Source organism: Barbus barbus (genome assembly GCF_936440315.1).
Source record: "Barbus barbus genome assembly, chromosome: 9".
NCBI lineage: Eukaryota > Metazoa > Chordata > Actinopteri > Cypriniformes > Cyprinidae > Barbus > Barbus barbus.
The window spans coordinates 15,096,829-15,115,227 of NC_136737.1; the positions used below are offsets into that span (position 1 = coordinate 15,096,829).

The 18,399-nt window shown below is 34.7% G+C and overlaps 4 protein-coding genes across 6 annotated transcripts; 1 reads left to right on the plus strand and 3 right to left on the minus strand.

The window, feature by feature from the left end:
* Positions 1-1,123: 1,123 nt before the first annotated feature.
* On the minus strand, positions 1,124-8,626 carry hsd11b1la (hydroxysteroid (11-beta) dehydrogenase 1-like a). 3 transcript variants are annotated; one of them, XR_013784761.1, is made up of 7 exons: positions 8,311-8,626; positions 6,496-6,626; positions 6,215-6,418; positions 5,895-5,988; positions 5,642-5,807; positions 4,533-5,161; positions 1,124-1,409 (listed from the first exon to the last, which is right to left on the minus strand). XR_013784761.1 is itself a non-coding variant. In XM_079426262.1 (6 exons), the coding sequence occupies exons 1-6, from the start codon at positions 8,396-8,398 to the stop codon at positions 4,948-4,950; spliced, it is 897 nt and encodes a 298-aa protein (XP_079282388.1). In that variant the 5' UTR covers positions 8,399-8,626; the 3' UTR covers positions 2,088-4,947. The 3 variants fall into 3 exon arrangements, 1 of the variants encoding a protein (XP_079282388.1); XR_013784762.1 differs by having other exon boundaries at positions 1,125-1,409; positions 4,521-5,161; XM_079426262.1 differs by lacking the exon at positions 1,124-1,409 and having other exon boundaries at positions 2,088-5,161.
* Positions 8,627-9,002: 376 nt separating this feature from the next.
* On the plus strand, positions 9,003-11,440 carry LOC306875587 (MICOS complex subunit MIC13). Its single transcript, XM_079426263.1, has 4 exons — positions 9,003-9,202; positions 9,586-9,742; positions 10,662-10,713; positions 10,867-11,440. The coding sequence occupies exons 1-4, from the start codon at positions 9,174-9,176 to the stop codon at positions 10,962-10,964; spliced, it is 336 nt and encodes a 111-aa protein (XP_079282389.1). The 5' UTR covers positions 9,003-9,173; the 3' UTR covers positions 10,965-11,440.
* A 2,392-nt stretch (positions 11,441-13,832) lies between these two features.
* LOC306874799 (kallikrein-7-like) lies at positions 13,833-15,129 on the minus strand. Its single transcript, XM_079425049.1, has 5 exons — positions 15,066-15,129; positions 14,836-14,986; positions 14,612-14,750; positions 14,167-14,430; positions 13,833-14,059 (listed from the first exon to the last, which is right to left on the minus strand). Exons 1-5 carry the CDS (start codon positions 15,121-15,123, stop codon positions 13,901-13,903), a joined length of 771 nt encoding a protein of 256 aa, XP_079281175.1. The 5' UTR covers positions 15,124-15,129; the 3' UTR covers positions 13,833-13,900.
* Positions 15,130-16,412: 1,283 nt separating this feature from the next.
* LOC306874798 (trypsin-like) lies at positions 16,413-17,717 on the minus strand. The gene is made up of 5 exons (XM_079425048.1): positions 17,657-17,717; positions 17,403-17,550; positions 17,131-17,266; positions 16,777-17,049; positions 16,413-16,643 (listed from the first exon to the last, which is right to left on the minus strand). The coding sequence occupies exons 1-5, from the start codon at positions 17,712-17,714 to the stop codon at positions 16,485-16,487; spliced, it is 774 nt and encodes a 257-aa protein (XP_079281174.1). The 5' UTR covers positions 17,715-17,717; the 3' UTR covers positions 16,413-16,484.
* Between the last annotated feature and the right edge of the window lie 682 nt (positions 17,718-18,399).

Consider the following 18,399-nt stretch of genomic DNA (forward strand, 5'->3'; position numbering starts at 1 on the left):
TGGGGGTCTTTTTAAAAACTGGATTTTGGGGGTTAAATTTTAAGATAGCCATTAAATTTTGCTTAATTTTGCTTAGTTAAATCAGGAATGAATAATTCAAACTGTCTGTGAACTGAATCAACTGGTTTATTGAATAGATCATGAATCAGTCATAACTTCTTGATAGATAGATATATAGATAAACAGACAGACAGACAGACATTGAATCATTCAGACTGATTTCCTGAACTGGATCAACTGATTCTTTAAAAAAGATCTGACTCATAAGAACAATTTTTTCACAAATCAGTCAGATAGATAGATAGATAGATAGATAGATAGATAGATAGATAGATAGATAGATAGATAGATAGATAGATTTTTCAGTTCATGTCCATGGTGATGCTCGAGAGGGTGGGGGATTTATTGCTCAGCATTAGGAGCTCTAATCTGTTGCAGGTGTTACTGGCTGCTATCCCAGCCAGCCGGCCCGTTCCTTCCCCCCCCGGAGGCCCCATCATGAAGTGTATGCGGGCATGTGTGGGTGTGTGTCTGAGAGGGAAGGGGAAAGTGTGAGTAAAAAGAGATAGTGTATGTGTTATGCATATGGCAGTGCATGTTAAGTAGGAGGAGGTTCTGGCTTTGATTTCTCCTCTCAAACCCAGTCAAGTAGCCTACATGAGAATTGATACAGCGTGGCTTCATTTCAGTTCATCTAGTTCTTCTGTGAATTTGATATATTATGACCCACCCATGCTAATTGCAGGGAATTAATGTGGAGCATCTCTCAAATGAAGGACTCACTCAGAAGAGCAAAGTCTTAATCTTGGTGGTCAAACAATCAAACCACCTACTGAACGAACGTTTGAGGGGAACACGTGCAAGCACAAGAGTTTGTTGTCGCTATTATCAAGAGACTGCTGCCCTCTTCTGGACATATTGTGTTACAGCCAAATGTATTCAGTTTGGTGCAAACACCATACAGCAATATTCTTTAGGTTTGACGTAATTCAATGTTGTGATAGTAGTCTGTAAATCAGCACAGATTTTGTGTTCGCGCCAGGCTGATTTGCATAATTCCTTGAGCGAAGCGCAGGTAGGGCTTTTTAATAATTAAAAGTTTATAAAAACACACAAGTTTGATGTGAGTACATATGAAGAACAGAAAGTCTTTATTGTCATGTATAGTGCATAAAACAATAATATTAGGAAACGCTATCACTGCACACACACGCGCCACCATCTTGCTAATGACATGTTTATTAATATAGAAATAAACCTTACAATGACATCCCAACGAACAAAGCATCTGAATGGCACAGTTGGTGTAGGAATTGTGATTGACCACCAGGTGGCGCAGTAGAGCACTGTGTCAAAAGCTTCGAAGCATCAACGCAGTTTGTAGTAAAAGCCTCACTATGGCAAGCCGGCTTAGCATTTAATCTATAAACCGTACTAGTATCTATTTTCATGTTACTAGTACTTATTTTTTAGATACTAGTATCTTTTCCATTAAGTAGTACTTATTCATTAGGTACTAGTGCTTATTCTTTAGCTACTAGTGTCTTTTGTAAAGTTACTAGTACTTATTCATTAGATACTAGTTCTTATTCATTAGATACTAGTACTTATTCCAATAGTGACTAGTATTTACTTATACTCTTCTTGTTAAGACAAAATCGAACTAGTTCTTGTTTTTAGTTACTAGTAACTTTTTAGACCAGAGATATCCTGAACTTAATAGATACTAGTACTTTTAAAATTAGCATTTCTGCCCAGTATGCTAATCGTATGTTGAATATTAATGAACCAGCAACATATAGGAGAGACATTAGACAACAAACAGAAAGGAGATGAATGTACTTTTTTGTGGAAACCACATAAAAAAGAAACAATTATTTGTACACAAGCACATAGAAAACCTATTTTGTCAGTTTTGTAAACACTGTAATTTCATAAACATAGTAGTCTAATGTGTTTGTTGGTCATCGATTGACCTCGTAATTTCTTTTCATTCATACTCTTCGCCAGAGGGCGCCCTCACGCAGAAACTCCACTAGTGAGACTCACTTCCAGGAAATATGGACAAAGAAGACATTCAGCATTCGCTGTTTATGTAGCCTAGTAGCTAACATGCAGATAGATGTTTTAATGATGAAGCATAAAGAAAATAAACAATGATTGCGACAATATATGGTTGTATCTGTGTTCTTCAAGCCATCTCGGGTATGTTTATAAGAATAAAGTATGTTTAAACATACAACAGCCTTTATCACTGTATAGAATATAAAGTGGCATGATTTCTGCTTCATTCTGTTTAATGAAACCATGTCAGATCACAAAAGGAACTTATTTCAAACGCTCGATGATGTTATGATGTGAATTTGGAGTAAAAACATGTCAATATACTTTTGTTGGACAACAGGTTTGTAATCTTTTCTTTGTGTTTTTATGGTAACCAATTAGCAAGGTAGGCTAACATACAAAGCCAGTTAGCCCTACTTAACAATCAAATTAATTCAGCATATTAATGTATTGTATTACCATGTGGACTCTGATTGGACGGTTGAGAGGTACTCATGTTTATGTAATGACTTGTTTGAATTAAGATATCTCCAAATACATTCTTACTAGTTCTTTATGAGGTTGAAGATATCTCCAAATGAACAGGTACTAGTAGTTATTCTGTTTTAGATATCATCTTTTGATTTCTGACTAGTAAGTATTGCAATAGTGACTAGTATCTATTTAAATATTACTAGTAAGCATTCATTAGATACTAGTACTTATGTTTTAGATACTGGTACTTATTCATTAGATACTAGTACCTATTTAATAGACACTAGTAGGTATTCATTAGGTACTAGTACTTATTTATTAGACACTAGTATCTTTTGTAATAACTACTAGTAACAATTCGTATCTTACTAGTCAGATCTGCTTTTTTACTCGTCTTATGTTATGACTAGTCCAAATGGCTACAGTAGAGTTCAATTAAAAAATTGACTAGTAAAATAAAAATTCTTACTAGTAACATTTTGAATAAGTACTAGTATCTAATGAATAAGTACTAGTATCTAATGAATAAGTACTAGTACCTAATGAATAAGTACTAGTACCTAATGAATAAGTACTAGTACCTAATGAATAAGTACTAGTACCTAATGAATAAGTACTAGTACCTAATGAATAAGTACTAGTATCTAATAAATGTGTACTAGTATCTATTGAATAAGTACTAGTATCTAATGAATAAGTACTAGTACCTAATGAATAAGTACTAGTACCTAATGAATAAGTACTAGTACCTAATTAATAAGTACTAGTACCTAATGAATAAGTACTAGTATCTAATGAATAAGTACTAGTATCTAATGAATAAGTACTAGTATCTAATGAATAAGTACTAGTATCTAATGAATAAGTACTAGTATCTAATGAATACGTACTAGTATCTAATGAATAAGTACTAGTATCTAATGAATACGTACTAGTACCTAATGAATAAGTACTAGTATCTAATGAATAAGTACTAGTATCTAATGAATAAGTACTAGTACCTAATGAATAAGTACTAGTATCTAATGAATAAGTACTAGTATCTAATGAATAAGTACTAGTGTTTATTTAATTGGTACTAGTATCTAATGAATAAGTACTAGTTCCTAATGAATAAGTACTAGTATCTAATGAATAAGTACTAGTACCTAATGAATAAGTACTAGTATCTAATGAATAAGTACTAGTATCTAATGAATAAGTACTAGTACCTAATGAATAAGTACTAGTACCTAATGAATAAGTACTAGTACCTAATGAATAAGTACTAGTTCCTAATGAATAAGTACTAGTATCTAATGAATAAGTACTAGTATCTAATGAATAAGTACTAGTACCTAATGAATAACTACTAGTACATAAAAATGAAGTACTAGTCACTAGTGGAATACTTACTAGTCAAAACTGAATAGTTGATATCTCAATGACGGATCCCCATAGAAGTCAATGGCAAAAAAATTAAATTTGTTACTAGTAATAATATAATAGTTACTAGTCACTATTGAAATAAGTACTAGTATCTAATGAATAAGTACTAGTATCTAATGAATAAATACTAGTATCTAATAAATAAGTACTAGTATCTAATAAATAAGTACTAGTATTTAATCAATAAGTACTAGTATCTAATGAATATGTACTAGTACCTAATAAATAAGTACTAGTATCTAATGAATAAGTACTAGTACCTAATAAATAAGCACTAGTATCTAATGAAAAGGTACTAGTATCTAATGATTAAGTACTAGTATCTAAGAATAAGTACTAGTAACTTTACAAAAGACACTAGTACCCAAAGAATAAGCACTAGTAGCTAAAGAATAAGTACTAGTACCTAATGAATAAGTACTAGTACCTAATGAATAAGTACTAGTACTTAATGGAAAAGATACTAGTATCTAAAAAATAAGTACTAGTAGCATGAAAATAGATACTAGTACGGCGTATAGATTAAATGCTAAGCCGGCTTGCCATAGCCTCACCGCTTCAGAAGCCTAGTGAAACGTCTTTATTGTCGAGTCTAGAAAGATATTCAGACACACAGATAGTGTGTGTAACTGATAAGAAAACATGAGGTAAGTTTAGAGTACCTTACAGAAGTGAAGTAGGCAAAAGATCAAAGATCTTCCGTTCACGTCCTGATTACATGAAAAATATGGCCAAAAATGTGACATAGTAAAATGCTACACAATGTTTAATCTTTACAGCAACAATATGTTCTTGATGATGTACTACAAATCACATTAATCATAAAATATTTATCATGTTATTTCATTATAAGGCTTTATCTTTGGTCTTCAACAACAGGGAGAAGAACTCATCACCCTCATAAGCACCAGGGCTTGGTGTGTGAAAGCACATGCGTTAAATGCTAATGCTCTGCTCCACACATAGATTTCCATGGAACTGTCAGCTTCCAGTAACTGGTTCCTTATTAACTTGTGGATTATATGTGTAGGAGTTTTGAATCGCCTGGTCCCTCAAGTTGGGGAACCAATCCCTGAAGAGACAGGCGTAGAAGGTGTACCAAGGGTAAAAGGACTCAGACTGTCGAGACGCTCCAGCTTCGATAATGTGCCAGGCTGCTTCGTGTGCAGGGTAGGCGGTCATATTGATGTAACCTCTGCATTAAACACATCAGAGATATGAAGAATGAGCCTTTTATCTGTAACTCAAGTGGTCATGTGTGACAAAGAATGTTTGAGTTGCATAAGTAAGTGCTATTTATGACCACAAATTAGACTTTGCCTGCCAATTTGCTAGAAACACTAGGCAAAAGTTAAACTCTACAGCTTTAAACACTGTTGAATTTTGCCGTTTTTGTTCATGTTTCACTCGCTCTTGTTTGTATGTTTTATTTTGGACATTACACTGGCATCTACTTGCCTGGAGGCATTAAGTTTGTTAATTAATTTCTGCTGCTTTGTTATCTTCTGTTTTATTCCTTTTCAATGGTGTTTCGCCTTACACTAGAGGCATTCATAAAATTAATAATTTTATATTCAATGCCAACAAAAAAGCCCTCCCCCATATTTCTCAGCATTTATGTCTAAAGGTTTTTCATTAACAGAAACCAAAGATCTTAATGTTAGCTTGTTCTTACTTGATTTTCTCCATTGCGCTATCTGTGTCGATCAGGCCGAGCATGCAGATGGTTATGGACACATTGCTTTTTTGCATAGCTAGCTCATGCTGAAGTCCTCCAAAGAAACCGTTGAGTGCAAACTTTGTTGCGGCATACGGCAAAGCAAAGGGGCCACATATTTTTCCTGTGGAAAAGAGTTGGACGTTATTCCAGCATCTGTTTGTTTGTTAAACCAGTGAGAATTGTGAGAAAAGTGTCATATTTTAATCACCTAGCAGGGAGGAAACAACAACTATTGATCCGTTACTCTTTTCAAGAGTTGGCAAAGCTTTCTGAGTCATCTGTGCATAACTAAGAAAATTCACCTATAAGAGGGTATAAAAAGAATGACAAATCAATCACGTTTTAGTTTTATAATGGTTTCAAACATAACATGCATGCTTCACCCAAGAATTACAATAAAGAAGTTTAAATGAGATTTGAGAACTACATTGCTTTTACAGTATGTCCTTTTTCGGTCCACATTAATTTTTGGGGAAACTAACAAAGTCACTTTTGTCAATACAAAGTGTTTAGATAGAGATTCTACACCTCTAGTAGCCATCGTGTATGCTCCACGTCTCCATCCCACATTCTGTACGGACTGGGCCCGATGTGGTTCAGAACCAGGTAATCCAGACCCCCGAGCTGTTCGATGGCGTACTGCACCACACTTTCAGCATCGGAGGGGCTCGCCATGTCCGCAGGGATGAACAAGGCCCTTTGAGCCCCCAATTCCAAGCACTTGCTCACAACCTGAGTTGAGATGAATGAAGCAATCAGATATTCTTGAATCATGTAAATGGTGAATGAAAGAAGAAATCCCAACTGACCTGTTCTAGGACATTTCCTCTCCTCGCCGTGATAACGAGTTGGGCTCCTAAATGGGCATAGTGATACGCCAACTGCTCGCCGATGCCAGTACTGGCACCAGTCACCAGCACCCTGGCACCTTTCAAGGATTCTAAAAAAGATAGTTCATAGTATGAGGTTGACTATGGGCCCATTCACTCAGAATGCGAGACGCAGGCAGTTGAATGGGGGCAAAAGTTCTTGAGTTGAGTGCCACATTTTTAGAATGCTAGAATTTTAGTTTAAAATCGACTTTACATTTTCATGCCAATAAACATGATGTTGAACAGAACCAATATTGCTATACATGTCACTTAGACGGCCTTTTGGGTGATTCTTGGCCAATGAAATCTGATATGGAGTCGAGAACTTCTACCGCCTATCTGAAGGCGTGGCTATGCGAGAGTGTAAACAAATGACAGTCATTGCATAACAATGCCATAATGGTGTATTTAATGTCCATAAAGGTCAAATGACAAATCCAGCTTTCTTGGTATATCACAGTTTATCAGTTTGTTAGAAGATTTTATGTATGACCTTTTCCCATTAGTCACGTCGATTGTGGGAAGCAAGTTATGTTAAACTTTTCCAATAGCCTCTCTGTACTCTAACGCTCTGCGGTAACTAATTATTTTGAGGACAAAACAAGGTGGTACAACTGCTGCAGGACAGAGATGTTCCTTTGTCACACATCCTTAATTGCATAAATGCCATTGTGGCCCAGTAAATTAAAGCCTTTACTGATTCTTGGTGGGGTATACATAATAATATACACAATACACAAACATATATTATGTAAACAAAAACATTTATTTTGTATGTGATTAATCGGCATTAATCATTTGACAGCACTAATTAAAACTGTTATGGTCAGTTCAGGTCAGGTTTCTTTCTTAAACACACTCGTTCATTCACTGTGATGGTGAAACATAAGCATAGAATTTGAAGATTAATTCAAAAAACTATTTTAGTAAAATGGCATATTATGCATCTATTTGTTCACATAGCCTAATTGTTTTCTTTCCTTGCACAACACAGCCAATTATCTCAAAGTAACACAAATAACGATAAATTAGTACAGTAGGCTACTTGCTTGAGTTAATATGGTTCTTTATTGTATTTTTCTACAGTGTTTTTGCTCAATTTTACAGCAGACTGGCCTATATTTTGGCCTATTCATTTCTGAAAGAATTTTATGGAATAAAACCTTATGATATCTGGGTTTTGAGGAACACATTAAAATAATTTAAAGAGAAAATAAGGTTACACTTTATTTTGATAGTCCACTTTAGACATTCTACTAACTATAAGTAGCTTTATAACTACATGTCAACTGCATGTCAACTAATTCTCATTAATTTGCAACTACATGTCTACTAACTCTCAGTAGGGTAGGTTTAGGGTTAGTAGAATAAGTTTACATATACTTGCAAAGTTTCTAATAGTCAGTATGTTGTATGTTGTGGACCCATCAAAATAAAGTGTTAGAAGAAATTAAGCAGACAGTCTACTAATACTCTAATGACTGCTAGTTGACATGCAGTTGCAAAGTTACTTACTGTTAGTAGAATGTCTAAAGTGGACTATCGAAATAAAGTGTTACCAAAAATAACGTTTCAAAATATTAATAGTTTATTAGTTCCGCCCAAATCTTGTCAAAACTAATTCTTCTTCCTAAATTCTGGTTTGACTAATCACGGGTCTTGCATGCCTTTTATGTGGTATTACAGTTTATACGAATATTACATTTTATTACAGCACGTAAGTTAGATAAACAGAAAGGCCATTTAACTCACCTTTATTAAACGATGGAGCACTCCATCGGACCGCAATGAAAGCAATGCATGTGCTGCCCAGCAACAGTAACTTGGCATAAAGATTCATTTGAGGAAATCTGTGGGAGATTAAAATGCACAATTTACAGAAATACGAAGTTGAAGGATCAACTGTCAAAAACAGTAGTTGCTATTATCCACAGAACTAGCAGAACCGGATTATATGTGTGTCACAAGGCGGAGCCATATCAAAGTACAATCCGGATTATGTGGTGTAAATAATCTTGGGAGCATAACTGTCGTTTTTTATTATTATTAAAATGTTTGTTTTTAATTCAGTTGTCTTTTTTCTTTGTGCGTAGGCTATGTGTGTTTTTAAAATTCAGAACGACTGGCTTGGAAATAAAAACCTTAATTGTTAATTTTCATTATAGCCTACTATTAGGCCTAATTTAGATGGCTAAACTATCGAGTAATTTTTTTTGGGCGTTTATGTTAATAGAAATATCCTGTTAACTTTAAACCACAATATCACATATTTTAATGATTAATTCAATTAAATAATAATAACTGAATTATTATGGCGGCACATTCATCAAATAAATACTCCCGCAATAAAGTAACAGTTACAATCAAAAAAAAGTCTGCTTTCAAATCTTGTAATTTTTCAAATTAACACATTTAACACCCGACATTGAATTTGTCGAACGTGCGGATAGTGAAAGTGGTTTCATTCAAAATGAACTTTATTGCTACCAGCTCGTGTTGCTGGAGCAAATGCCCTTGTCAGTGGAGTCCGCTGTCAAGATAAAGCTAAATATCTTTTAAAGCAGGGTTTTATTTCACAATTTTGTGCTTAATATCATACCATTGCTTTTAGGACCATGGCTGCCAAGATTTTGCCTGTAGTCAAGTAAGTATTTTTGCGTTGTTGTATATGCAGCTAATTAGCAGTTAGCTTACAAGTGACTGTTTGGGCTTGATTTATGCTGAATGGCATATTTAGTAAATTATTATAACTTCGTTTTATAATATTTGTATTAGTATTAGCATGAATTCGAGTAGCTATCTTACTGGTAGGTTAAGGAGAGCTATTGTGCTAGTAAGTATATTTTTTTAGCAACCAGTGTAAATATTAAGTATTGGCTTTTTGTTTTGCATTTTAGTTAAGCTAAAACGTTAATATTGTTTGTGTGATAATTATTCCAGCATCTGATGATAACTCAAATAGCTTGCAAACATCTCATTGTGACTTTTGACTTTGAATGACTGAATTTGTGTCCATGTGTGTTTCAGGTTTGCAACAAAAGTTACCATTGCAGGTGGCGCCCTTTATGTTGCATATGATTCAGGGCTTCTTGGAGATGGCAAAGAGGGATCTGTCGCCTTGGGTCGAGCTAAAGCTGCCATCCCACCTGCTGTAGAGGAGTGGATGAAGTATTTCGGCTTCAAGGTATGAGAAGTACTGAAACTGAGTTTATTAATGAAACCGAAAGTAGAACCTTTGACTTTTGATGCAGTGTAAGGGTATTTAAAGTAAGGTAGATGACAGTACTGAAATCATCAATGAGAACTTACCTGATATTTATTTACAAAGGTGTGACTGCAGGGGCCTGTTTCATAAAACAAGTTTACCAAGTAAGCCAGGTTTTTTTTTTCAGATAGTCTGACTTATTTTGAACCAGATCAACTGACAATAAGTCAGACTAACAGAAATACACCTGGCTTATTTGGTAAACTTGTTTTATGAAAAAGGCCCCAGGTATAAAAATACTCTAGCTTTCAAAAGTTTGAGCCAAGAATTGTTTTTTTTTTTTTTTAAAGAAATTAATAGTTTTATTCAGCAAGGTTGCATTAAATTCATCAAAAGTGACAGTAAAAGCATTTATAATGTTTTAAAAGATTTCTGTTTCAAAATTCTTACTATTCATTAAAGAATCCTGAAAAATATGACCCCCCCCCCCCAAAAAAAAAAAAAAAGTAGGCAGCAAATCATCTTCTGGAGAATAATGTGAGACTGAAGACTGGATGCTGAAAATGCCGCTTTATGTCGCAGGAATAAATTACATTTTAGAATATATTCAAATAGAAAATAGTTAAATTGTAATAATATTTCACAGTATTTCAGAATAATTCTGTTTTACTGTATTTTTGATCAAATAAATGCAGCCTTGGTGAGCTTAAGCTTTCAAAATATTAAAAAATCTTACTGACCTCAAACTTTTGAATGGTAGTAGTATATGTGCAGCTTTGTAACTGATGTGTAATGCTGCCCAGAATACTTCTTATGGGGATGTCTGTGTGGTATTATTCTATGTTGTTTCAAGTCACTTTATTTGAATGTTTTTGTTTTTTATTGTTAAATATTTTAGCTTCCTGCCACACCCAAAATTGAGTTTTCACCACTGGATGCATGGAATTCAGGTAAATGATAGTGTATTTGGTGGAAGATGTTTGTATATAATCAGTTTTTACCTCACACATAATGTAAATGTAATATATATATATATATATATATATATATATATATAATATGGATATAATGTAGTCTTATGATTGCTCCATTTTTTCACTCAGGGGTCCAGAAGTCTATCCATGCCCTATCAGTCGCCCCGTCCACAGTTAGTGACTACACCAAACAAGGCCTCCGATACGTTAAAGACCTCACAAAATGAGCATTTAGAACTTTAAAATTAGTATAAGTTGCTATTGAAACATTTCAGTGGATGAGAAGACTTACTTCAAGAAGTGTTTTCCCTTGCATATGTGTCATAGACTAAATACCATTAAGTTTTGAGGAACAACAAGTAGAATAATACCAGATATGAAAATAATAACGGTACAAACCAAATTGTTTATTTTTTTCAGTTTTTTCCCTTTGGTAACAGAACTATACAGCTGTAAAGCTTTGAGAGGAGTCAGATAATTTGAAGATCATAATATAATTGTGTTCTATATGTATATTGTTATTCAAATCTTTTATTTAAGAAATCTCTTCCTGGAAGTGTTCTGTTCTGGCATTGATCTTCCCCTTGAATCATCTGAAATTCACCCTTTTTATATAGGCACTAAAAAGGACTGCGACTGAGTTTTGTATAGTTTATAATCCCATGTTGCTCTGTCTGATGTAAAATAAATCATGTCAAATATTTTGAGGGATGTAGTTCTTCTGCATGAATGTGTTTGCTAACAACTATTATTTTTTTGTAGCTTGTTGTTTACAAGACTATGGATGTTAAGCTTGGAGTTAGTCTATATAGGTTCTAACCACATGAAAGCATTACTTGGTAACACTTTTCAGCTTTACCACACAGTAATGTTGCATTCATGTCGAGATAGACCTCATGTCTTTTCTGCAAATCTTGACTCATTTTGAAAGTTGGCGCACATGTCGTCTTACCAGAACATGTTGACTAAAGAACACGTATGAGTGTGGAAACATATTAGGGGTTTGTGCATTATGGCCTGCACAGTTAACCAGAAGTCCATATGCAGCGAATGACAAGAACTGGGGGTGGGCCATGTGGCTCAAATATCATCTCAATCTACAACCTTATCACGATTGTTTTTCATGTTGGTTTTAAAGGTTTTGCAAGTTACCGTGCAGTAAAAACTAGTAGGCCCTACTGGCTTAACTAATATAAGTAAAAATCCTCAAGCTTATTGAGGACAAGTAAACAGTCAAAACAAAGACACGAATGCCAAGCAGAAGAACAAATATACAAATAATACAAATTAAATAAACGTTAATTTACATTTTAATATTTAACAGTAGTATTTAGGTAAAAAAAAAATCCACAGAAATTGAATTGAATTAATATAAAAAATTATATATGCGTGTATATATATATATATATATATATATATATACTGTATATGTGTGTATGCGTGCTGTTAAGCGATTAATCACATCCAAAATAAAAGTTTTTGTTTACATAATATATGTATACATTTATGAATATAAACATATAAATATTTTCAAAATATATGCATGCGTGTGTGTGTATATATATATATATATATATATATATATATATATATATACAACACACACACATAAATGCACACAGAACACATGTATTATACAAATAACTTTTATTTTGGATGCGATTAATCATTTGACAGCACTAATATATATATATATATATATATATATATATATACATACTACTGTCACTATAAGACCTAATGCGCTTATCTAAGGCTACGTCTAAGGCTACTGTCAGTTAAATGTGACCCAATTCCGATTTTTTTGCTCAAATCGGATGTGTTCTATGACCGTGCAAACAGGAAAAAAGCCATGCATTCGGATATTTAGATTTTCTGAGGCATTCCATTTTTTATGTCATTAAAACTGCGACAAATTGGTACTTCTCCACAGTAATGATTTCATGTTATTCTTTAAGCATGCACGATTTTCAGGCGGTATGGAAAGTGTAAACGCATGAATCGGATATGGTCGGTCACAACTGAAAGAACGTGTAAATGGGCGGTAAAAAAAAAATCAGAAATAGGCAACAAATCAGATTTGGGCATCAAGACCTGCAGTGTAAATGAGGCCAAATATACTGGCACGCATATTATTTTCTCTCAGCTGTTCACCAAGACGTATTTGTGTTGGCTTGCCAAATCGGGTATTTTGATGACATTTTTGTGTGTAATTGACCGTGCACCCGAAGCCCAAAATACATTTTGTGTGTCCGCGTTTCACTCCTACTCCGTCTTGGAGCTCTCGCACAGAAAGTTAACAGATTTGGTTCTCTTTCTGAAGTTTACTGCACTTTTAATATCTCATTTTAATATCAATCACATCCTATTCTTTACTTTCTCATTCATCCATGATTCCTGATCGTGCTAATATATTGATAAGTTTAAAAAGTCCTGCCATCTGAGAGCTGCGTTGATGTATTTACATACATAAATAAGCAGGACATGTTTATAGGACATAGAAGATCACAATCGCTACAATTCATTTGAAAAGTAGGTTGTGGACATCTTAAAGATTGATCAAGATAGAAAAGCATCACCCCTAATGAGAACTTCTGCTGTAGAGGAACAATTGTGATGGCAGATGCTCTTTGAGGAGCAATTTCTTCTCACATTTTTTATTTTTTTTTCCTCTCTTCCTTCAACCCTGTTTGCTTGATGCAACAACAACATTTTTGTGACGGTCTAAAAATATATCTTTAAAAAAGTGAGACTAAATGTCCTTTAATGAATGGAGTTCTTTGCTGTAAAGACTTTTTATGCACCTTGACAAATCAATTGCTTGTGTCTCCAGGAATTCTTAAAAGAAGCTCAAAAATGTACATTTATAGTTTTGAAGGCATGTTAAGTGTCTTCTCTAACTTTTTTTCCCCAGTGCTGCATCTATTTCTGTTTAACTAGACAGTTGTGTAACTTAGGATGTGGTGACGGTGGTGAACTTTAGCAGTGGTTCAGAATCAAACAGGCCCCTAGCTGGTTTCATTCTCTCTGAAGTGGCGCTTTAGAAAGGAAAAATGCAAAGTCATTGCTTATTGAGTTTTTGTTGTTCTTTTATTGACACATTTTAGCATACACATGGCACCATAACTTTGGCTGCACGACAGTAAAATGCATTTTCGTAGCATCAGGCACCTCCTCTGATCACGTCACTGATCCACTTTTTGTATTTAGAAATTTCAGTGTAGACATTGGGAACGTTTGGGTAGGCACAGTTTTGTGACAGGTTGAAAGAGACAATCCCCACTGCTATCCCACTGCACACCAGCGGTCCACCCGAATCACCCTGCAATAACAATGCATTGGAGATCGATTAACAGTCTCATTTTTGAGTTCAGAAGAATATAGAATCACAAATGATGAACTTTCTTTAAAATATTATTTTAGACATACCTGGCAAGCACCACTTTTGGTCTCGTAACCCCCAGCACACAGGACATTGTTGGGGAGTTCTTGTCGTACTTTTTTCCACATTGTCTGGCAGATGGTGGAGTTGATAATCAACACGTCTGTGGCCAGAAGATCGTTCACCATATTTTCCTGTTCAGTTTTACCCCATCCTGCAACCTTGCACTTGGTCTTTGGTTTCAGTGGTTTGTCCTTGCTCTGGATTTTGATGCTTTTCACACCTTTGCCATTTTTCAGTTTCTTGGACAGCTAAGAAAAGTGTGATTTTTGTGATTACCATTAATGGTATGTTTAATACAATTATTTAATTTGTAATTAAAATGTAAATTATTATTAAATTCTAAAATAAATGATTTAATTAGACATTTATATTTAATGATAAGTTTCTTATGTATTATATTAAATTTAAATTTAGTCATGAATATTGTACCTTCAGAAGCATGATATCATTCCCAGTTTTGGCGTCTTTGAAGGATGGGTGCTTATGTTTATTTTGCACTGTATATCTTTTCAGATTTGCTCCTTTTGGACTGATGTTGTGGGTGCCCAGGATCACAGTCATGTTGCCACTTTATTCATAACATGAACATAATTGCATTTTAGTACACAGTTTTATTGAACACCAAACATATTCCAGGTTAACAATAGGCTTACCTTTTATCGCAATGTGCGGCCGTGAGCACGTAGCTTTGGTGGATCAGGACTCCTCCGCATTTGTGTTTTCCATTAATCTGCACTGATGCCATGTACAGCATGGAGTTCTTCTTGGCTTTTTTTCCATTGATGATATCAGCTCCAAATGTCCCTAAGCAAACAAAGATGCATGTTTGAGATAACAGAAAACTTCAGTTATTTTATAATCAGTAAAGCATTAGTTTGCTAACCTGTCATTAGCAAGCTCATCAAAGCTACTGAGAGCAACAGGCCATATGCCGCACTCATCTTGATCATGCTGCTGGTGCGACCACCACAGTCATTTATATAGGTCTCTACCACAAGACACATCCTGACAGTCAGTAATGACGCAAGATGCAGAATTTGCTACAAATACAATTTGTTTTATTGAATAAAAGATCTTCTCCAGCATATCTTGGTAATGATGTCTTTCAGATGCAGTTTAATTTCGGTGGCAGCATTGCCCTAGAGTCTAGACTTATGATTGAATCCTGTGATTGCTCTTCAGGTTTAAACAAACCTGTGTTTTGTCATGACTTATTTTCAATTTTGTAGTATAAGTTTCTAGATTTTATACAGCACAGAACGTGTACCACAAATGGATGTGGTACTTTCATGAATGGGGTGTCCCAGACTGGGTCAAAATGTTTTTTGTTAAACTATTGGATATGTTTGCTAAATATCACCTAGAATGAAACATTGCTTTTAAACACATCATATGTCTTTATCATTGCTATATATGGTCATTTTTGGTCTGCCCCTTTGTGTTCTTGACCTTCTTTACAGTTTTCAGTTACAACAGTCAGACTATAGTGGGCCATTCTACAGAAAGGGAAGTGGCGTGGAAATTCCATGCTCTGAATTTGTGCTCTGCATTTAACCCAAGTGTACACACAGTAGTGAACATACACCCGGAGCAGTGGGCAGCCAATACTTAAGGGTCTCACCTCAGTCGTGGTATTGAGGGTGGAGAGAGTGTTGGTTATTCACTCCCCCACCTACAATCCCTGCCGGACTTGAGACTCGAACCCACGACCTTCGGGTTACAGTTCCAACTCTCTATCCATTAGGCCACAACTAATTGGTCCCACAGCCAAAAACACATTTAGAAAGCAGCATTAAGTATTCAAACCTCAGATGTTTACTAAGATCCTTCTAAACACGCAGTCATATTTAAAATATTAGTAAGCTTAATATATATTATTGTATTTGGATTCCCAAATTTAGTATCATCAAAAAATCAATTAGTAATAATTTTCACAATCAACCTTTTCTGAATGTTAAACTCCTGCTTTTACTGACTTTTTGCTAGAAGAAAAATTACTCATTTTGTACCCTTCTGATGGAAAATGTTATTTCAAATGTGTATATCCAACCAAAATTCAGTCACAGGTATCTGATATACTATCAATCCCTGATTTACTGGGTCCATGTTTAAATGCGTTATTTTAACCCATTATATACACAAAAGCATGGACGTTTTGAGGCAATTTTTCTCATAAACAACGATCTGCATTCACAGAAGTGGTCATTGTGAAAATACAGAGACGAGTCATCAGATAAACGATTTTATTTGGTTAGTATTGTATGATTAAGCATAGTTTGCAAGTGCTGTGAACACAAAACTCTTAAGTTTTTTTTTTCTTCATCATTGCGTTGATCCAGCGTACATATTTTGAAATATCAGTGTAGATATTCGGAACATCAGGATATTCACACCCCTTTATGTTGAAGGAGACAATGCCCACTGCCACTGAATTGCACACTAACGGGCCCCCAGAATCACCCTGCAAGAAAACGTGCAAAAATGGGGTTTAATAGAAGAGCAATGAAGCATCTCTAGTCCAAAAAAACCTACAATACTTTTGTTTATGTTATGTATATGAGGATGAGGCTGTGTCTCTCTTGTATGTTTCTTACCAAGCACACTCCTCCGTTCTGTTTATATCCTCCAGCACAGATGATGTTTGGTGGAAGTTGTGTGATGTTTTCTTTGTATTTCTTCCATGCTTCCTTGCAGTCGCGAATGTCAACAGTTGATACGTTCAAGGCCAATAGGTCATTAACTACTTTATGCTGTTTAGTGGAACCCCATCCAGCAACCAAGCACTGGGTATTGTTTTTAATACTGTAATGTTGATATGGGATTTTCACAGTCTTCACCTTTCCTCCCAAAACTGCTTTCTTTGCAATCTGAAAATGCAAATACTTAGTTATTAAATGTGCACATCATCTTGTGAAAATTTCATCACAACCCAACAGGTGTTTCTTTACCTTTAGAAGCATGATGTCATTACCCATCTTAACATTTTTAAATGTTTTTGATTTAAATTTGTGAACCACATTGAATCTTTTTAGATTTTTCTGTGAAGAAATATTATGGTCGCCAAGAACGATAGTCATCTCTTCACTGAAATGCAATAAAGCGGAGGGAGTCAAATTCACATTTTCATGAATTGTTCAATCCCCAATCATAATTTACTCATTCCAAAGAGTTTATATATTTAATTTAGCGATTAATATGGCTCCAAAAATGAACAACTTACCTTGCGCAGTGTGCTGCTGTGAGCACGTATTGAGGATTTATCAGAAATCCTCCACATTCATGTTTTTTATTGGTCTGCACTGAGACCATGTATTGCAAGGAATTTTTTGAAGCTTTTTTCCCATTGATTATGTCATCTCCAACCACAACTATTGAGAAAATCAAGAGAGAAATGACTATAAACTCAAACGATAGTTCCTTTAATGGCACAAGTGCAATGCGTAAAGGTTAAGAATTACTAATGAAAGAAGCTACCTGTGATGTGCAGTGTGGTCACAGCTGTGGCAAACAGAATCGCAGTGAAGCATGACATTGTGCTTGTGGAACATTGAAAATGTGTCACTGACTTTTAAACTACTCGATGTGAAAGGCCAAGCCTCCCTTTACACAGAAAACCACAGCATTTCCTGGATGTTTCTTCTGTTAATTAAATGTAACGTGTGAAATTGTTAAAACGAGGATTCCTGTTAATGAAAATGAAAATTGTCATCATTTACTCACCCTCATTTCATTCCAGACCTGTATTACTTTATTTCTTCTGCGGAACACAAAAAAGATGTATTGAAAACTGTGTTTTTTCCATACAATGAAAGTCAATGCAGTCCAAAATCAACACTAGACCCCATTGACATTGTGCATCGTATAGAAAATTTCCACAGAAAAGTAAAGTCATGAGGGTAAGTAAATGATGACACTTTTTTGGATGAATTTCTCATTCAATTCTATTAAATTCTATTCCATTAAATTCTATAAATAGTAAATTTTTAGGTGAATTTTCCTGAAATTCAATTCAGTACAAACACTGTGGCTCTGTTTGTCAAAACATTGCTCACTTGCTTGATTACCCTGACCAGCCTAGCATAGTAATAGTGGTTCGATCAATGGTGTTTTTTCTAATTTGTTTTCAGAGACTTAATATTTTATGCACATTCACTTAGGACTGTTAGCTCACAACTTTTTGTTTGTTTTTTTTTTAATCTGTGGTGAGTCTCATGACC